At 46.8% G+C, this 20,921-nt stretch overlaps 1 protein-coding gene across 4 annotated transcripts in view; it reads right to left on the bottom strand.

Annotated features, from left to right (window-relative positions):
• Window positions 1-20,921, bottom strand: part of HMCN1 (hemicentin 1) — a 314,549-nt gene that overhangs the window by 123,758 nt on the left and 169,870 nt on the right. For all 4 annotated transcript variants that reach the window (XM_077928329.1, XM_077928326.1, XM_077928327.1 and 1 more), the window contains 8 exons: window positions 20,345-20,468; window positions 17,871-17,972; window positions 15,054-15,230; window positions 12,508-12,659; window positions 9,751-9,874; window positions 6,374-6,549; window positions 2,448-2,544; window positions 756-878 (listed from right to left, as the gene is read on the bottom strand). In XM_077928329.1, coding sequence (XP_077784455.1) covers window positions 756-878; window positions 2,448-2,544; window positions 6,374-6,549; window positions 9,751-9,874; window positions 12,508-12,659; window positions 15,054-15,230; window positions 17,871-17,972; window positions 20,345-20,468 — 1,075 coding nt within the window. The remainder of the gene's footprint in view (window positions 1-755; window positions 879-2,447; window positions 2,545-6,373; window positions 6,550-9,750; window positions 9,875-12,507; window positions 12,660-15,053; window positions 15,231-17,870; window positions 17,973-20,344; window positions 20,469-20,921) is intronic.

Here is a 20,921-nt window from a genome sequence, read left to right as displayed (position 1 = left end):
CCCAGCTCCTGCCAACCTAGCAATGTGAAACCACGTCAGAGTGCAAGTAGATAAATAGGTATTGCTCCTGTAGGAAGGTAAATGGCATTTCCGTGCACTGCTCTGGTTTGCCAGAAGCGGCTTAGTCATGCTGGCCACATGACCTGGAAGCTGTACGCCGGCTCCCTCGGCCAATAAAGTAAGATGAGCGCCGCAACCCCAGAGTCGGGCACAACTGGACCTAATGGTCAGGGGTCCCTTTACCTTTACATTTATACCGACCGAACTCGTCACATTCACCCCCCACACTTAAAACACATTTAAAGAGCATGGCTTCCCACAAAGAATCCTGCTTGCCTCTTAAAAAGGTAAAGGGACCCCTGACCGTTAGGTCCAGTCGTGACCGACTCTGGGGTTGTGGCGCTCATCTCGCTTTATTGGCCGAGGGAGGCGGCGTACAGCTTCCGGGATTCGAACCGCCGACCTTCCGATTGGCAAGTCCTAGGCTCTGTGGTTTAACCCACAGTACCACCCGCATCCCGTTTGCTCTCTTACAGAGCTACAATTTCCCACACCCTCAAAAAGCTGCAGTTCCCAGGACTATTTGGGGGAGCCACATGCTTTCAATGTATGGGGTGGGTGTGACTATGCACATGTAGGGGGCTAGGTGAAGAGGGGAGGGTTGCGGGGAAAGCTTTGCAAACCAATGAGATAAAGAGAAGTTGAAGGGAACAGCTAGCTCCTATGGAAAGCCCTCACCCATAGCAGTTGCTTACCATTCTTTCTCCAGCTGAGGGCCGGGGGTGGAATTCCACTGGACTCGCATATCATACTGATGAGGTTTCCTTCAATTACTGTCAGACGAGTAAGCGTGTCTGAACTATAAATACTGGCTGGCACTAAAGTGGGGAAATGTCAGAAATAGCTGGTGATCTGTAACTTATAAAATTATCAAGTAATAAATGGCACCTAACACTGGGCCACTGTAAGAACCAACAGAAGAAGCAAAGTCAGACCCACACAGACCCTTCTTTCAAGTACTGAATTCCTCACGGGCTAAATGGGGCGAACAGGACACACAGCCGAGTACCTTCCGTTTGTTCAAACTATTCCTGAGAGCGTACAAAACAGGAACGAAACATTTCTGTTTGAACCTCTTCAACTCTTTCGGTGTTTGAAATAGCAAAGAGAATTAAAAGCTTCAGTGCTGGCAGCAGTTAAAGCCTTTCTTGCATTGCACCAATTTCTACTTCTTATTTCAGTCTCTCGTACTTCAAACCAGTGCTGTAATACCACTAAGTCTCCCAGAAGCAAAGCCTTAAGCCCATCCTGCTGAATTCTGCCAGCTTTTGGAAAGGGAGATAGCTCTGGGGAAATGGGGCAATACTAAGTCAAACGCACAAATTTCCTGGATTTGCAACACCAAAAGGCTGTCCAACGTTGCTTCTGGATCCTGTGTGCAAGCAAAGAATATGTTCTTAAACCATCACCTACAGATGGTTTTCACAGGCAGAGCTATGGTTTCCATGAAAAGTAAGAAGTATAATCATTTTGAAGGAAGAGGATTTAGCTTGTAAGAAAGGGTGTAGCTAACTTCGTGCCCTCTCAGTGATGCTGGACAATAATAATAGAATATAAAAAACACAACAAAACAACAAACATTAAAAAATTCCCAAAACAGGGCTGCCTTCAGATGTCTTCTAAAAGTCAGATAGTTGTTTATTTCCTTGACATCTCATGGGCGCCACTACCAAGAAGGCCCTCAGACTGGTTCCCTGCAACCTCGCAGTGAGGGAACCATCAGAAGGCCCTCAGAGCTGAACCTCAGCATCCGGGCTAAATGATAGGGGTGGAGACACTCCTTCAGGTATACTGGGCCGAGGCTGTTTAAGGCTATAAAGGTCAGCACCAACACTTTGAATTGTGTTTGGAAACATACTGAGACTTAGCTTAGCGGCTTAGCAGCTATTAACGGCTTAGCGGCTTAGCGGCTATTAACGACTTAGCGGCTTTAAGAAAAAGGAAACAACTCGCAAGAACTCGCAAGACGTTTCGTCTTGTGAAGCAAGCCCATAGGGAAATTCGTCTTGCGGAACGACTCAAAAAACGGAAAACCCTTTCGTCTAGCGAGTTTTTCGTCTTGCGAGGCATTCGTCTTGCGGGGCACCACTGTACAGTCATACCTTGGAAATCAAACAGAATCCGTTCCAGAAGTCCGTTTGACTTCCAAAACGTTTGACTTCCAAAGCACAGCTTCTGATTGGCTGCAGGAAGCTCCTGCGGCCCACTGGAAGCCACAGAACCCCTGTTGGATGTTCTGCTTCCGGAACACTTCAATCATTCGGGAGCAGGAACGTTCAACTCTCAAGGCATGACTGTATGCACCTAGGTTTTCCAGGAACACCCATTTCATTCACTAATAGAGTTCTGCTCTTTATGAAAGTGACTACAAAAGCTGCATATCTTACCCCATACATTTACGTTGTAGTTCTTTTCCGTTTTCCCAGCCACATTTGTGGCTTCACAAGTGTAACGTCCAGTATCCTGAGTTTGCACTTCTTTAATCTAGCAATTTAAAAAAAAGAACACCACACAAAATATTCCAGCAATCAGTTATGGTTATGAAAGCATCACAATGTAAATTAATTATTATTATTATTATTATTATTATTATTATTATTATTATTATTATTATTATTAATTATTGTTTTATTTATACCCTGCCCATCTGGCTGGGTTTCCCCAGCCACTCTTGGGCCGCTTCCAACAAAATATTAAAATACAATAGTCCATCAAACATTAAAAGCTTCCCTAAACATAGTATAACCTTACTTGCAAATTTACTCACGGGCTTTACAGATTATTGGTCAACTACTGAGTGGGAAGACTGAGTGAAAAGCGTTGTTTTCCTATCTCAGTAGATAAAAAGTATTCTCTCTCTACCCTTACTTTACAGTAAGAGCTGGTGATGGTTCATCAGCTGGAAATAAATTCTCCTGATTATACTTGCCACCAGGTTTTGCCTGAATCAAACCTAGAAGCTGACACAGTGTAACAGCTAGGAGACTAAGCCAGGGCCGGCTCAGGATATTTTGCTGCCTGAGGCAATGGACAAGATGGCGTCCTCTTCCAATGCACATGCAGAAGCCAATTTGACTGGCAGTTGAATTGTACACCAATACTGGTGAAAGTATCTTCCACTGCATTTGAGGGCAGCAGACTAGTGCCGGGGGTACAGGTCAGGCCACAGGGCACTCACAGCTCTGTCCCCTCCCCACACCTCAGCCTCTGCCACCTGAGGCAACCGCATCACCCTGCCCCATCACAGGGCCAGCGCTAGACTAAACTATGAACCATTAAGTTCCTGGTTTAAATCTCCCCTCTACCATAAACCCACTAACTTTAGCCTACTTAGTCTCAGTCCCCAATTTATACAGGACAATAATACTAAGCTTACCTAACAGGGCTGTTGTTAAGGATTATAATAAGCTGTTATATGTGAAGTGCTTTGAACCATCAAAAGTGCACTGAGTTAGTAAAGGTAAAGGGACCCCTGACCATTAGGTCCAGTTGTGGCCGACTCTGGGGTTGTGGCGCTCATCTCGCTTTATTGCCCGAGGGAGCCGGCGTACAGCTTCCGGGTCATGTGGCCAGCATGACTAAGCCGCTTCTGGCGAACCAAAGCAGCGCACGGAAACGCCGTTTACCTTCCCGCCGGAGCGGTACCTATTTATCTACTTGCACTTTGATGTGCTTTCGAACTGCTAGGTTGGCAGGAGCAGGTACCAAGCAAGGGGAGCTCACCCCGTCGCGGGGATTCGAACCGCCGACCTTCTGATCGGCAAGTCCTAGGCTCTGTAAGCTCCTCAGCAGCCGGTCTCCAGCACTTTACCTCCTCTACCAAGCTACCTCCTGCTCTAGTCTTCACATAAACTGGGTACATTAAACTCTGGATCAAGGGAACCCTGTAGTCTACATTGCAAGCAAACAGCAGGTCTTATAAATCCTTTGTGCCAAAGAGCACTCCCCACTCTGAGCAACCCCATAAGGTAGCCATGCAGACTCTCTTTCTTTGCCCTCCATTTATGCTTGATTTTGAACCCCCCGGCCAACAGCCTGCCTTCAGTCGTGTGATTTGCCCGTGGCCATTTTGATCCTCGTTTGCTTGTGCCAAAACGAGGGCCACCCCCTCGTCTTAGAACTTGGGCCTGACATTATTAGAGCAAAATCAGAAGCATATTTCGAGAGTTCAGCTCCAGCGAAAACAGCACCACCACCACTTATTATTTGTAGAAGCATCTGAAATGCGCTAGGCACTGTACCAAATGGTTTAGAAAGCACAAGTCCCTGGCCTGCGGGCACACAATTTTAAAAAAAGAGAGATGAAACAAAAAGACAGGGAAGATGGAAGCAGAGGGGGGAAATTCTGCGCCGGCTGGCAAAGAAAGTAAAAGAAGGGGGAAAGAGTTAAAAGAATACAATAAACAGAGCTGATCCGATGCATTCTGCTGCTTGAGGGGGGGGGGAGCAGCAAATGATACCCTTCCCTCTTCATCCATTCAAGGGTCACAAAGTACAGAAGACCAGTCAAGTTATTTCAGCATCTGAGGCAGGAAATCCTACAATGCTTCTCCCACTCCCTGGCTGTAAAAGTACAATAAATTAAATAAACAATTTTCTGCCTTTTCAGGGCACCCACAATCAGCTGCCCTGTGCTGCCACCTCGCTCTACCTAATGGTAGGGCCAGCTCTGACAACAACAGTCTAGGAGCATGAAAGGATTTCTTGAAAAATAAAATATGCCATCAAAGAGAAATATGAGAGATGAAATATGAGGTCTTAAAAATTTATTAAAGTGAGACTAAGATGTGAGCAGCCAAATATTCAGAGGGAGACAGTACCACGCAGAAGGGATCACAAAGCGGGAATGGAAATGAGAAGCAGCCCAAGAGTGGAGATTTAATAAGAAGATTAGTGTTTGAGGAATGGAGGAAATGAGGGGAAGGGGGAGACGGCATAACAAAGACAGGCAGGAGTGGCCAAGACCATGGAGAAATTTAAAGATTAAAAAGAAGATTAAACTTGATATGAAACAATAAGGGAAACCAGTGAAGGGAAACATATACTGTACCATGAACATAGGTGGAAAAATATTGAGGGAAGCAAAATTGTTCAGTAAGACTAGATTTGTTCTTCAAGAGGGATTCAAGCATCTATAAGTTGTCAGTGAATCTTGACCTTGAGCAAAATTCAGTGCAAGCTCAGAATCTCCTAATGAGGCTAAACCTCTGCAGTAATTCTACAGGAAGTCAACTAATTCAGTAAGTTGGCAAAATTCCACAGGCGGTTTTTGCCTGTCTCGCTTCTCCCCAATAGTCACAGGACCTAGGGTGCCAGTTCCCTGAGAAAGGTCCGCTATATCAGCACTAGAGTGACAGAGTGCCTTAATCCATTTTAATTACACAAATCTAAATTTCCTGGTGTGGGCTTGAAATCCCCCCTGCACCCAGTCTGGAGGTAGAGGTAAAGGTAAAGGTACCCCGACCATTAGGTCCAGTCGTGACCGACTCTGAGAATGTGCGCTCATCTCACTCTATAGGCCGAGGGAGCCGGCGTTTGTCCGAAGACAGCTTCCAGGTCATGTGGCCAGCATGACAAAGCCGCTTCTGGCGAACCAGAGCAGCGCACGGAAACGCCGTTTACCTTCCTGCCGGAGTGGTACCTATTTATCTACTTGCACTTTGACGTGTTTTCGAACTGCTAGGTTGGCAGGAGCAGGGACCGAGCAACGGGAGCTCATCCCATCGCGGGGATTCAAACCGCCGACCTTCTGATTGGCAAGTCCTAGGCTCTGTGGTTTAACCCACAGCACCACCCGCGTCCCGTCAGTCTGGAGGTACCTTTACTCTATTTATACATTAGTTGCTTAAAACGCAGCAAGATCATTTTTCTGCACCATGTTCCAATTGCCATACATATCAGAGTGGAGGCAAGGATGTCTTCACCCAACAAGCACTGCCTGTTTTCCCACGCCCCAAACCCCACCCCCTAAATGCCTATTCAACGAATCTAACATTTGCGCCCATGTTGTCAACTGCACATGTGCAACAGAGGTTTCTAGCGTACACACCCCAGCTCAGCTGCAGTTTTCATTTTCAAATTGGACGGGAACTGGTTTGAGGGAAAGCAGCAGTCTTTCTCAAGAAACTGCAGGATACTTATGGATTGTGTCTAGCTTCACGTGTGCTCAGCTTCAAGCGCAAATAAAAGGAAATGTGCCCACAGCTTCTGTGTCAAGAATCACAGTGCCAGTTGAGCCTTGTGTATTATTAGTGTCGGGGGTCATAAGGATGAAAGACTTGAGAGGGGAAAACATTTTTTATTTTCAACTTACCTTCAATACACTTCCACCTTCAGTGATGCTGAGACCCAGTTTCTTCAGCAATGGCTGGCCATCCTTCAGCCACTCTAAGGTTGGTGGGGGGATGGCATTGCTCTGGCAGTGGAGCTCCAGATCTTCGCCCATAACCACAGAGACATTCTGTTCCTCTCCCATAATGTTTGGTGGAACTGAAGCATGTTAAGAATTAATGTCATCTCTTTTTGCTGTAGCAAAGGAAACTAGTCTCTCTCCCAAAACAGTGAGCTGGTATTCCTAGTCATAGAACCAAAGGATAGGCAGGAACCAGGGCTGGATTTAGGTTTGATGAGGCCCTAAGCCAGTGTTTCCCAACCGGTGTTCCGCGGCACACTAGTGTGCCGCCGGACGTTGCCTAGTGTGCCGTGGGAGGGAGGCGGGCGAGTCGGGCTAATCCTCCGACGAGCTCCACCTCCAGACCCATTGCTCAAATCCTTTAACCCAGGAGGGCGGGGAGGGGGGGGGGAGAAAGAGAAAAAAGAAAGGGTGGAAAAAAAGAAGGGGAAGAGAAAATATTTTTTTAAAAAAAAGGAAAGAGAGGAAAAAAAGCGAGGGATGGAGGAAGGGGAATAAACAGAAGGGGAGGACAATGAAGAGGGGCGGGGCTTGGCAGGCAGCAGATAACTGGGGAGGGGGGCGCGGCTGGCGGCGGCTCAAGGCAGGAAGGGAGGAGCTGCCTCGCGGAGAGTCTTGGGCTGCAGAGATTTCCCGTTCAGGAGCGCGGGAGGCCACGTCGTGGATGGGAATCTCCTCCTCCTCTTCCTCCTCCTCCTCCAGGAGAGAGGGTGGTCCGCCCCACCGAGTCGGGCCTGCTCAAGCGTGGGAGCTCAGCTCCTTTTCTTGCCTTCCCCGCCCCCCCACGGAGCACATTTTCCTCGCCCCCCCAACCCCCGCATGTAGAATAGAAGCCCTCCAGCCTCCACGGTGCACAAACTCTCCCCTCTGCAACGAAGCGCTTTGTTGCATATCTTTGGTGAGGTTTTTAGGCAGTCTTGGTGCACCTTAAATCAGCGCTAATTGCGCCTGGACGCAGTATTTACTTCCGAGTAGGCCCCCTTCTCCCATCCCCCCTGGTAGCACCTGACGTTGCTATTCGTATCATCAGGTTTGTTTGTTGATAATTTAATTGTTTTAAAAGCATCATGCTAAAGAGCTCTCTCCCACCCCCAGACCCTTGGGCAAAACAGAAACACACACATACACAAACACAGAGATTGAGCCCTGCAGGTTTTATGAAATGAATGGATTCTGAATGCCTGTTTCAGTGGCTTGTCCGCCTTAGGCTGCTGGGCCAGACACCTGTTACACGGTGCAGTCCGTAAGCTGTGAGCGCTGCTACCTGCCGCCGAGACCACGTAACGACAGTCTTGAAAGACCTACATTGGCTCCCAGTACCTTTCCGAGCACAATTCAAAGTGTTGGTGCTGACCTTTAAAGCCCTAAGCGGTTTCGGTCCAGTATACCTGAAGTAGCGTCTCCGCCACCATCGTTCAGCCCAGACACTGAGATCCAGTGCCAAGGGCCTTCTGGCAATTCCCTCACTGTGAAAAGTGAGGTTACAGGGAACCAGGCAGAGGGCCTTCTCGGTAGTGGCGCCCGCCCTGTGGAATGCCCTCCCATCAGACATCAAAGAGATAACCATTACCTTCTATGCTGTTACTATTTTTTTATTTTTTTTTACATAAGTAAAAAGTGACCTTTCCCCATCTGGCATGGTGGTGTGCCTCGATATTTTTTTCATGAAACAAGTGTGCCTTTGCCCAAAAAAGGTTGGGAAACACTGCCCTAAGCTACTGAAGGTAATGGGGCCCTTTATATGTCCAGCTGTCCTTTGTCAACAACCAATTGTCACTGTTTTTTGTGTTGAATATATGCTAATTTATAGACCTAATAGGTATCTAAAGCCATTTCGAAAGACTGTTGTTGTATGTATATTTTATTTTATTTGTTTTTTATCTTATATTTTGGAAGTGTACATCCAGTTGTTTTTTCCTTTAAATTTTTTGGGGGGGCCCTGAGCTATAGCTTGTTTAGCTTATATGTAAATCTGGCAGGGGCAAGAACACTGAAAGCTTGACTCTCAGTCTCCCATAAAGAACCTCTAAATGTAGGCCATTTTGCTTCCCTCACCCCCCAAAAAATTCTCCCAAACACTGGTGTTTCTAATGATTAATCTAAAACAGCTAATATCCAAATTGGCTCATGGAGGTTACACACATGATTTAGAACCCTGATTGTGCTACAATCAGTTACTTTACTTATTCTTACGTAATCATGAATTTGACTTTAATGCAAATCTGGATGTTTCTTTCATCAACTGAGAGCAAATTTCATTAACCAGTTAGTGTGAAGTTATTATTCTTTTGTTAAGGAAAGAAAGTGTCCGTGCCACTCTTAGCTCCCTCTTTTTGAACTATCCTGTAAAGTGGTGGCATCGCCCTTGAACTGTTCATCCAGAAACACGAGTTTTTGAAATTAACCGTGCGTGTCCTTAACTGTGAGCAAATGGAAGATGGAAACAGGAGACAAGAGGACTGGTGTACATTCAAAGCATGCAGCATTTCCCCAGAGACAAATATTTAGTTAACTGAGAAACAGAAGATTAAAGTGGCTCCATTTTGTAGAATGGTGTAGATCAACAATGCTATTTCTTTTAAACAGTAATCAAAATCGTTACGTAAGACCAAGTAGACAAATCCTGCGCATCCCCCAATTTGTTTCTCTAACCTCTCCATCTCGGGTGAAAAATATTTTTGGTCCTTCCTCTCTGCTTCTCACATGAATGGTTGACTAACAAATTGCCACAATATACCGTATTTTTCGCTCTATAAGACGCACCAGACCACAAGACACACCTAGTTTTTGGAGGAGGAAAACAAGAAAAAAAATATTCTGAATCCCAGAAGCCAGAACAGCAAGAGGGATCGCTGCGCAGTGAAAGCAGCAATCCCTCTTGCTGTTCTGGCTTCTGGGATAGCTGTGCAGCCTGCATTCGCTCCATAAGACACACACACATTTCCCCTTACTTTTTATGAGGGAAAAAGTGAGTCTTATAGAGCAAAAAATACGGTATTTATAAATGTCTGTTCTATGGGCACCACTGTATCTGAATGAAACACTGCACCCCATAAAAACCCAGGGAACTTCCCCAGCAAGCCAAGCACTCCTAGTTTTTAAAAATAAAAAATGGGAGTGGCAGAAGGTTTTGGTGGGCACCATGAGAGGTGTCTGAGGTCACTGTGTTGTCCATAGGCACCAGAGTGAGCATCCCTGTTCTAATTCATCAAGAGATATGTTGTTTCAGTCCCTGGCAGTTCTTCCAGTGTTTACGTTTGGGAAAGTGGAGTCCTCACCGTGAACTTTGAGATCAATATCCCTCTGTTTCTCCCCTGCAGCGTTAACCGCAACACATGTGTACCTTCCCGAGTCACTGATCTGTGCGCTTGTCAGTGCCAGGATACGACCTCCAGAAAGAATCTAAAAAAAAGAGAGGTAAAATTGTCAAAAAGTGACATGAATTGTGGCATGTAATTGACAAACATAATATCAAGTTGCATCAATCACACAATGCAATTTTCCTATCCTGTTTGGTTTTATCTCCACAATACATCCACAGATCTCTACTATATCTGTTCCTGTCTTACTACTTTGCACTTATTAATATCAATTTTTTCATTTTTTAGTGACTAACCAAGGGATTTGATTATCTTCATATCAAATTACAATCCTGATTGCAATTCAAAATCAGGTGTCTTCATGTTCCTCATTATTTCCCACTAAATAAAGAAAAATGAAGTACGACGGGATCATAAACTCTCCCCCAAAACTACCTTGTGAGCTCCGCCATCATGTCCCCCAAGCATAGGTAAAGGTAAAGGAACCCCTGACCATTAGGTCCAGTCATGGTCGACTCTGGGGTTGTGGCGCTCATCTCGCTTTATTGGCCGAGGGAGCCGGCATACAGCTTCTGGGTCATGTGGCCAGCATGACTAAGCCGCTTCTGGCGAACCAGAGCAGTGCACGGAAACGCCGTTTATCTTCCCGCCGGAGTGGTACCTATCAAACTGCTAGGTTAGCAGGAGCAGAGACCGAGCAACGGAAGCTCACCCCGTCGCAGGGTTTCAAACTGCCAACCTTCTGATCAGCAAATCCTAGGCTCTGTGGTTTAACCCACAGCGCCACCCGCGGCCCTGGTTATTATTACAAGAACGGAACCACATTAGCTGGCTGCAACAAGCGAGAACGTAATCTCCTTCCATTCCTGGTGTTTGGAAACCTACTATGACAGTGACCCAGGCATCAGCGTGTGTGAGAGAGATGGCCCTTTCTGCCTCCACTACTAAAGAATGGGAGAGGGAGAAAAATCTCTGGCTCATATGTGATAGTATGGGTGTCATAACTGGTGTATTTTGAACCAGGCATTGGACTTCCAAGTTCCAACAATCCCAGCAAGAGTGGGCAATGGTCAGGACCTGCCCTCTGCCATAGCAGCCAAAGCATTGGGAAGTTTCCTGCCGGAGGGAGATGTTCCTGGCCTCTCCCTCCGGCTAGATAAATTGAGTTAGCTTGCCTGCAAGATTGGACCATGTAGACTCACGTTGAGCTCACTCTGGGGGGCAGTCCTGACTGGGTCCACAGAGGACTCCACTCAGGGGATAAAAACAGGCACCTGGCTCACTGCAAACCCTTTTTATTTTTTTGCATCTTGCTCCCACCCTCCCTATCATTGTGCTTGCTTCTACCAGCTTCGTGGGTAACATGGGGTAACCTGACCTTGCTATGGACTAAGTTGGCTGGCCGGGGAGGAATTTTCCCCCTGCCAGGTAAATTGGCTAACCTGGGAGGTTTTCGCCTTTCTCATAGCAATCATCGCTACTTTGGAAGGTAAGGCATCGGATATAACCTAGGCATGGCTGCAGGGGAGGTTGTAAATCTCTACCTGCCCCTCCGTGGGAATATGGGTATCCTGTTAAAAGGAGGTGCTCCAGTCTGGATTCCCAGGTGTGGGGACTAAGGCCAAAACACTCCTTGAAATGGCAATCCCTGAGAGCTGGCCTGGTTTGCATGTATCACACTCTGTCATGCTTTAACCAAGCCCTAACAAGGAAGCAAAGGGACACAGGTGGCACTGTGGGTTAAACTACAGAGCCTAGGGCTTGCTCCTGCCAACCTAGCAGTTCGAAAGCACGTCAAAGTGCAAGTAGATAAATAGGTACCACTCCGGCAGGAAGGTAAATGGCATTTCCGTGCGCTGCTCTGGTTCGCCAGAAGCGGCTTAGTCATGCTGGCCACATGACCCGGAAGCTGTACGCCAGCTCCCTCAGCCAATAAAGCGAGATGAGCGCCGCAACCCCAGAGTCGGTCACGACTGGACCTAATGGTCAGGGGTACCTTTACCTTTACCTTTAACATGGAAGCATGGAACAATTTCCCATTATTATTATTTTGAATTTATTTTCTGCCCCATACATGGAGGTCTCAGGGCGGTTCACAGCATAAAATCAAGATATAAAACCACAAAATATGTAATAAAAATAAAAACAACCCAACAGCCCCCCTCCAAAAAAAAACCCCACACAAACATTTTAAGAGGGTATAGGATGTAAATCTGATCAACCAAAGGCCTGGTTAAAAAGGAACATTTCTGCCTGGCGCCTAAAGGTGTATAATGAAGGCGTCAGGTGAACCTCCCTGGGGAGAGCATTCCACAGATGGGGAGCCACTACAGAGAAGGCCCCGTTCTCGTGTTGCCACCCTTTGGGCCTCTCAAGGAGGAGGCACACAAAGGAGGGCCTCAGAAGATGATCTCAAGGTCTGGGTAGGTTCATATGGAAAGAGGCAGTCCTTGAGGTATTGCAGTCCTGAGCCATTCACCTCTCATCAGCTGCAATGTGGCTTTCCACAGAGCACTCATTTTTGGTGCAGCAAACGAAGGTGCAGAAAAGTGGAGAACGCTACAAACAGACCATGCTACGCAGTAATCACAGGGGCACTTTCAGGGTGGGATTTGGGGAAGCCCCTTGACTGCTACCGAAAAGCTCAGGCCACCGATTTCATTAAATAAGCTAGTTTAAATAGTCCTGGAACCCTCAAGAGTAGCATCAAAGTACCTGGAGTCCATTTGAGAAACTAGAGACAGGGCTACCATCTTTCAGCCAGGTCAGAATGGGAACAGGGATCCCACGAGCTTCACATTCCAGTCGAACCGGATTATTAACCACAACAGTTACCATTTCGTTGTTGCCAGAAATGGAGGGTGAAACTGACAAGAGGAGGAGAAAGAAGAAGAATTAAGTATTCGAAAGTCCCATCTATTCAGATGCGTGTGAGTCTGTGCTTTCTGAATGGAATTAAACTTTGGTGGTTCCTTGGCCTTTTTCCATCTGTCTCCCCACCCTCTCCCCAAGTTTGGGCTTAGAAGGGTATATAACAGGCATGTCCAAAGTCCGTTTACGGGGCCTAATCTGGCCTGCCGGTCAGTTTAATCCGGCTCCTGTGGCAGTTTATTTCCTGGGGTAAACTCCTAAAAAAAGAACTTCAACCCTTAAAAAAAGCTCAACAACTTCAATCCTAAGAAAAGGTTAAAGGTTAACAACTTTGGTCAGCCCTTTGGTCGGCCCTCATGGCCCTTCACGTCATCAAATCTGGCCCTCTTTGAAAAAAGTTTGGACACCACTGCTATATAATATCTTTGGCGCCAAACATTTCTTGCAATTAATAGTTGGGTGGAGTTAACGGCTGTTGGCTGTGTCTTGGGCCACAGCAGCTGAAAAGGAAATGTGCTGATCCCAAGTCATTATAAATCAATTAATATTAAAAACAAAAAAATTCCTTCCAGTAGCACCTTAAAGACCAACTAAGTTAGTTCTTGGTATGAGCTTTCGTGCGCATGCACACGAAAGCTCATACCAAGAACTAACTTAGTTGGTCTTTAAGGTGCTACTGGAAGGAATTTTTTAATATTAAAAGCAACTGAACACAGTTTCTGTTTAGCTCAGAGGGAGAATCTGACTCCTACAAGCCAGCATGCCAAATTTTAGCAGCGCACTTGCAAGCCCATCTCTCAAACAACCAATCAAACATATGCAAAAATAGCTGTCTAATGGGGCTTTTTTTAAGAGCGACTTTCCATTAGTTGCTTTAGGAGCAAAGAAATAACAAGAACAATAATGATATAGCACTAATCCTGAGGAAGTAGCATAGTAGCTGACAACTTCTCAAGAAAGCCCTGTACCAGGAAGCTTTTAAAGTATGTCTTACTGTGTTTTTATATTAAGTTGGAAGCTGCCCAGAGTGGCTGGGGCAACCCAGCTGAATGGGCGGAGTATAAGTAATAAATTATTGTTGTCATTATTACTGTACAAGCATTACACGTTTGATTGACAGCTAATCAGTTTGGGGTTTTTTGTATTTTGAAAAAACTTTCTTCCTAGCTTTTGCTGACAGGTGAAGACATTTTTTTGCTCTGGTGGTCTTTAGCCTTGATAAGTGTCTGTTGATGTTAATAGGCACATATTCTCGTCCTCTGCTGCTGCACTGCTATTGAACCTTAATCCAAGCTTTCATTTTCTGATATTAATATGATTTTCTGATATTAAAAGTGTTGTATGCCAACCTGATTCATGGGCATTGGAGGACAGGACAGACATGTCTAGTAGTAGCAGTGGTAATAATCATCCTCGTCATAAATGTTTTTTCATGATTGTGCAATATTTCTGCATGATAAAATAACAAGTGCTGCAAATTACAGTGGAATCTCAGAAGCCAAATGCCTGTAAACTTGAATGTTTCGGCTCCCGAACGATCAAAAACTGGAAGTGATTGTTGCGGTTTTCGAATGATTTTCAGAAGCCGAATGTCTGGCACGGCTTCCGATTGGCTGCAGGATGCTCCTGCAGCCAATTGGAAGCTGCGCCTTGGAAGTCGAACATTTTGAAAGTTGAACGGACTTCCGGAACAGATTCCGTTGACTTCCAAGGTACGTCTGTGATACATTTTTGGTAAAGAAAGAGGCTTGATAACAAGGGTAAAGGGGCTGAGCAATTACCAAGACAAACCAGGGTTTGTATTCCACAGACACACAAAGATTGTGGCAAGGAAACCAAGGAGAACATAAATTTAAATTCTCTCTCTTAGCACACAAAGGGAAGAACACCTTGGCTTGTGCATTTAAATCTGTATGAATTTTTTGCACCCAAGTAAAAACCTGTGTTCTGTAGTTGCATCTGATTTGGCCAGACTATAAGAAAACAATGGAATTTTAAAAAAATAAAAAATTGCTGTTGGAAGCGGTTAAAGGTGTCTCAAGGGTCTGAAAAGGTTGACGGCTACTTAAGTGCAAGACTAGCAACAACGAAATAAACACTTCAGTTTGCTGAAAAGGCAACATTAAAATCTGTCTTCCAGACACGACTACACTGCACAGTCCTGTCGAGGAAACACTTCAGAACGGAGCGTTCTCCGATTTTAAAGTTTTGCCGGTGCTACAGAACTGAGCTCTGGACTAAATCTTCCCCGAGTTTTCTCCTGGGAAACGGTTTTAACGAGTACCTGGAAGCTATTAAGTGCACAAAATAAAACATGAAAAGAGCAGATGAAATGCGGAGAGGTGTTTCCCCCCTCAAGCAGTCCTTTTTTTATGAGTAGAAATATTTACCGTGAACCTGGAGGCTGTAGAACAGCTCGGCTATTCCTGCTGCATTCGCCACAACGCATTTGTAAACGCCAGTGTCGGAGATGTGGGCGCCATCAATCTGCAAAACCTGCCCTCTGTTCAAGAAGCTGACGCTGGCAGTGTTGGTGACAGGGTGGTTATCTTTGTACCACGTGATGACTGCAGAGGGAATTAAGTAAAAGAGGCTGGTGAGATGGGTCTAGAACTTGCTGCTCCTTGGAAGGGGCGAGGGAAGGCAACTACCTGTTATGTTCAAATGCCACTCATGCACAAAACAGAGGCTTTGAGTGCCTCCGTCTCGGATGGCAAATGCGGAAAAGCAAAGGCAGTGGGCGGGTGGGGGGGAAATTAAGGAATTCCTTCTCACTTTTGAAATGCAAACAAGCTCAGTGTAAGGACTAGGGCTGGGCGATATATCGACCGGTTTGAAGTCCATATTGTGATATCGGTTTAATAATGTGTGTGTGACTGCATGCTATGTAAAAATCCCAACTTTGGAAAACTGGTCAAGCCAGCCAACACTTCTCTCGATTCCTGCAGCTCCTGTTAACTCTGTTGACTCAGCTCTCGAGAATTACGAGAGCAGGCGCCGGCAAAAATCACGATGCAGGAAAAATCGCGAAGTCAGCCAACGCCTCTACCTAGCTCCATCCTTATTTCAGACATCATAATATACTGGCCTATCAGAATGTTTAGCTGGTGATATACATCACAGTGTTGAAAACACTGCCCTAATTAGAACACAGTGCTACATCCGAAGCAACAGTAAGTCATGGTCCCATCAACACTAGGATTTCTACTTGTGCAAAGGAACTCCCACCCCCCATGCCCCCTAAATCTATTATAGGTAAAGGTAAAGGTACCCCAGCCCGTATGGGCCAGTCTTGACAGACTCTAGGGTTGTGCGCCCATCTCTAGAGGCCGGGGGCCAGCGCTGTCCGGAGACACTTCCGGGTCACGTGGCCAGCGTGACTAAGCTGCATCTGGCGAGCCAGCGCAGCACACGGAAACACCGTTTAAAATCTATTATAGGGGCTGCTTAAAACCCTCTGGAACAGACTTGGAGAGGGTGCGGGGCAAAAGAAAGAGGAGAAAGTCCTGTTGCACCCCAGCGGAAAAACTTGCGCTAAAAGGATGTGTTAGAGGGATTGTTGTTGTTGTTTAGTTGTTTAGTCTCTTTGTGACCCCATGGACCAGAGCACGCCAGGCACTCCTGTCTCTCACTGCCTCCCGCAGTTTGGTCAAGCTCATGCTGGTAGCTTCGAGAACGGATACTGCCCAATAACTGCCCATCAGGTTGCATATTCAAGCAGTCTCTGTGGCCTGTTATTGTTCTCCTCACTGGTCACTTGCTTATCCCCCACCCCCATAACAATATGCTTTGGAATAACATCCCTACAACAGCCCACACTACTTAGGATTTTTTATTTGACAGTTATAAAGCACCTGAAATTTTCTAGATACTAAACATAAAAATGTACACATGAAAATATGGTGGCATGGCATCAAAGCACAATGAAGTTTTGCTGAAAGAGAAGTGAGGGACTTAAAAACAATAGGAGCACTGACAATGGAATGGGTGGAATTAAAATGTGGATGCAATCTCCCACAACAAACAGGGTGCCGTGTGGACAATCCAGTATAAACCCACTTCAAATGCACTATTAATGTGTCAATGACATGCGCCTGCACGTACCCGCAAGAAAGCATCAGTCTGGATGGGCCCAAGGCCAGTTCACAAGTGTTGAGTGATCCAGCGACACACATACATATGTAAACAAGCTCATCCTGAAAATCTGTTTCTACATTTACGGGGTGAGAAGGAATGATAAAGGAAGCAGGAGCCAGCAAAAGCAGAGCCAGCCCCAAGGCAAATGCAGTCCAGTCCAAGAGTTTAGAATGTCGCCTCTGCCAAGGCAATCAAGGGAGCCGCTTCAAAAGCAGCCAATTTCTTTCTTCAGCCTCACTCCTGGAGTCTCTGCATCTGATTTCGCAATGTCAGAAGCAGCCTTGTACATGTCATGTGGTTAGTCAGCAAATCCACCCCGAAGGCTCTTTTTGTCGCAGAGAAGTAGACAGTAACTTTAAAAGAATGCTCCGGATAATGAGCAAGACCCATCCCCAATTCGTAGCAACGAGGACGCTCTGAGGGGAAGCTGACTGCACCATCTATCCATGCATGGCCGAAACACCTCAGTCGATGCAGCACACTTAATGTAGCACGCAATATCTGCACCCTTCCCAGCCCTCCGGCTGCCTCGCAAAACTACTTCTGCCCATTTTCCGAGGAACATTGAATGGCAAACCCTTTGCTTTCCAAGCACGAGTGTTCGTGAACATTCTGTACATGCTTGGCAACTCAGCCAAACCAGTACCAGAAATGTTACTGCAACAAACTCTTGATGGGATTCAACATTGCGCTAAGAGGGGTATGAATGCAGGATAGAAGGGCCACTCGTGAAAGGGGGTTCTCCCCTGTTCCACCCCCACCCTTAAACTGTTCTGGGGTTTCCCCAGTCCTGCAGAGCAGATTTAGAGGATGCAGGGAAGGGCGTTTGTTGCACAAATGGACCTTGTTGTGTGCCTGCAACAACTTAGTCGAATCCCACCCAGGACAACGCAGATGGGTTTGCAGCACATGAGCTACACAAAACATCTACTGGAAGAGAAATCCCATTATGTTTCATGGAGCTACTTTAGGGTAAGGTGAATCCTGAAATACGGCAACTCTCCTCCCGCTCACCCAATTTAATTTTTTTTTTTTTAATTACGAGCAATAACTTCTGAGTGCGTATCTACCTGGCAAAGGATTTCCAGACGCTTTGCACTCCAGCTGTATTGGATTGTTCAAAACCACAGTCTCGTTTATCATCTTTCCTGCATCCTTCAAACTGGGTGGTTCTGGGAAGAAAAGGAAGAAAAGATTAGCACCTTGGTTGTTCAGCCTCACATATATGAAGGCTTTCTTCTGTGCTTATCCAGTTTCTGTGACATTAAAGGTAAAGGTAAAGGTACCCCTGCCCGTACGGGCCAGTCTTGCCAGACTCTGGGGTTGTGCGCCCATCTCACTCAAGAGGCCGGGGGCCAGCGCTGTCCGGAGACACTTCCGGGTCACGTGGCCAGCGTGACATCGCTGCTCTGGCGAGCCAGAGCCGCACACGGAAACGCCGTTTACCTTCCCGCTAGAAAGCGGTCCCTATTTATCTACTTGCACCCGGAGGTGCTTTCGAACTGCTAGGTTGGCAGGCGCTGGGACCGAGCAACGGGAGCGCACCCCGCCGCGGGGATTCGAACCGCCGACCTTTCGATCGGCAAGCCCTAGGCGCTGAGGCCTTTACCCACAGCGCCAACCGCACATATATAATGAAGGCTCCAGGCAAAGCTCCATGGGGAGAGCATTCCACAATTGGGGAAGCACTACAGAGAAGGCCCGTTCTCGTGCTGACACCCTCCGGACCTCATGTAGAAGAGGCACACATATTTCTTAAACCAGAACATGGAGATACCTAAGTGGTTTTCAATTCTTCTCTGGGATGTTTCAGGTGTTGTTGTACCTCACACCACACAAACAGAGGGAGCACGTGTCAAGGAATGTAGTTGATGTGGGAATGGAAATGATATGTGGTATTTATAATTCCCTTCTGCCATTCCTAAGCACATCTACTCCCATGTCAAGGGAATGCACACAGCAGATAGTTAACTGTTTATTGTTAAAGATACCACTTACGGTAGCTTCTACAGCTCTTGATAGCTACACACACCAACCTAGCATTAGTCCATGCTCTTTGGAGAGCACCAGTTTATGTACCTTCCCCCCCAATGGGCTGTGCACTTGCGACCGGAGACTATGCCTCAATGGGAATGTACTCTGCTCACCCCTTTTTAGTCCCCTCCTGGTTCTGGGAGACAGCGATGCAGGAGAAGATGGGGAAGCAGCTGTCCCTTCACTTGCCTGACCTGCCTCCTCTTCTTCCAACCCATTTTGTGCTCCACCCTCCAGCTCTGAAGCTTCTGCTGCCTCCGACTCTTGCCTCCTGGATGTTACAGTTCCCATAAAATCACAGGTCCCTCTCCTAAGTTAGTCCCCAGCCTGCCTTCCCCATGCACAGTCATCAACGTCCTGGCACCCCATTTGAGGGTATCTGTGGAAGTCACCCTTGGTGATGGGTAAAACTTCCCTTGCCGCAATGCTGTGTGCAGAAATCTTCTCATCAAAGCTGGCCCCGAAACACCAGACTCACATGCGACCAATTATTTCCTCCACAAAGCCTCTCCTCCTTCTGGAGGGGAGGGATTGTGAGCGGGAACCGATTCCCGTGCTACGCATGGGGCGTTCCGGCCCCTGCCCTCCCATTGATGCTGGCGCACCACGCCTCCCAGAAAGGCGCCCAATCAGGTGGCCGCTCGGGGGGCGTGGTTTAGCCGCTCAAATGTGGCTGCGCCAGTTCTTCTCCCCATTCCGCTGCCGTTTTCCTCGCATCACCCACCCACCACTCCCTTTAGTGCATAGGTGTTCGCTTGACCTTGCTATGGACCTATGGTTGGTCGCCCTGGTTGCCCAGGGGGGCTGGTAGGAGTTTTTTCCAACTGGCAAATTGGCACCAGCCTCTTGGTTTTTTTCGCCTACCTCGTAGCAATCATCGCAACTTTCTTGGTATTTGACGGTTAGGCATTGGAATGTGTTGTTGGTGTGTGGAAGGGGAAGGTGTGGCCATCGCCTACCCCTTCACTTATGGGTATTCCATTAAAGGAATCCAGCGGTCGTGGATCCTGTCCGATGCCCTGTGTGGCTGGGGGCCATGGCACGACCCCCGGTGACATCAGGGGACAGTTTACAGTTGTATTTGTATCAACAGGCTCCCCCTACTGGTGGTTAACCCCTGTCTGACTCACCCCTCTCCGAGTGGGTGAAGTCAATATTCGCTGTTGTCCAATGCCTAAGCCAATACCTTCTCACATGCTGTAATCAATAAAGTTGTGGCCTTTTCTTGCCCATTAACCTAATATGCCGTGTCCACGTGTTTTTATTATTCCCAAGCGGGGGACGGGTCCTCGAATCACAATACTGGGGACTCCTCTGAAAAACGAACGCTTGCAAAGATAACAAGAAGGAAAGGGCGTGTTGTAAAAATGATGGGAGCTGCTAGATGCTATCACAAAGACCTAAAACGTTTGTGAAAGAACAAGAGCTGAGCAGGAGCATGTATGTGGAGCATGCATGGGTGGACCTAGCATAACCAATAGGCTACGTTCCATGTCAGGAAAACCATTACCATACACATGCAGTCGGACATGTTGTTGGGCTTCGCCAGCTGCATTTGTTGCCACACAGGTGTATCTCCCAGCATCTTCCATCAAAGCCCTGGCGATCTGCAGGATGCGTCCGGAGGACTCCAGCTGTTCCAGAACGGAAAAAGAAAAAACAAGCATCCATAGAGATTTCCAATAGGATATGCATATTATCAGTTCTTCTTCCAAATGGCAATTATATTCAAGGTGCTTTAAAAAAGGCTTTAAAAATCCAAACTCCCACTGCTAAAATTCCAGTTCAGCAGCTGGAATGAATCATGCATAAAGAATAAATGCAGTTCATTTGCATGCTTGGTCTTAGGTAAATGATCAAGGCATTCTTTTGTGTGCTTGTTTTCTAATCTTGGCCCATTATGAGGATTAGGTAAAGGGACCCCTGACCGTTAGGTCCAGTCGTGACCGACTCCAGGGTTGCGGCGGTCATGTCTCTTTATTGGCTGAGGGAGCTGGCGTACAGCTTCCGGGTCATGCGGCCAGCATGACTAAGCCGCTTCTGGCGAACCAGAACAGTGCACGGAAATGCCGTTTACCTTCCTGCCG

The sequence above is a fragment of the Podarcis muralis genome, chromosome 5 (genome assembly GCF_964188315.1).
Source record: "Podarcis muralis chromosome 5, rPodMur119.hap1.1, whole genome shotgun sequence".
Lineage (NCBI taxonomy): Eukaryota > Metazoa > Chordata > Lepidosauria > Squamata > Lacertidae > Podarcis > Podarcis muralis.
This window is presented reverse-complemented; position numbering and strand designations above follow the sequence as displayed.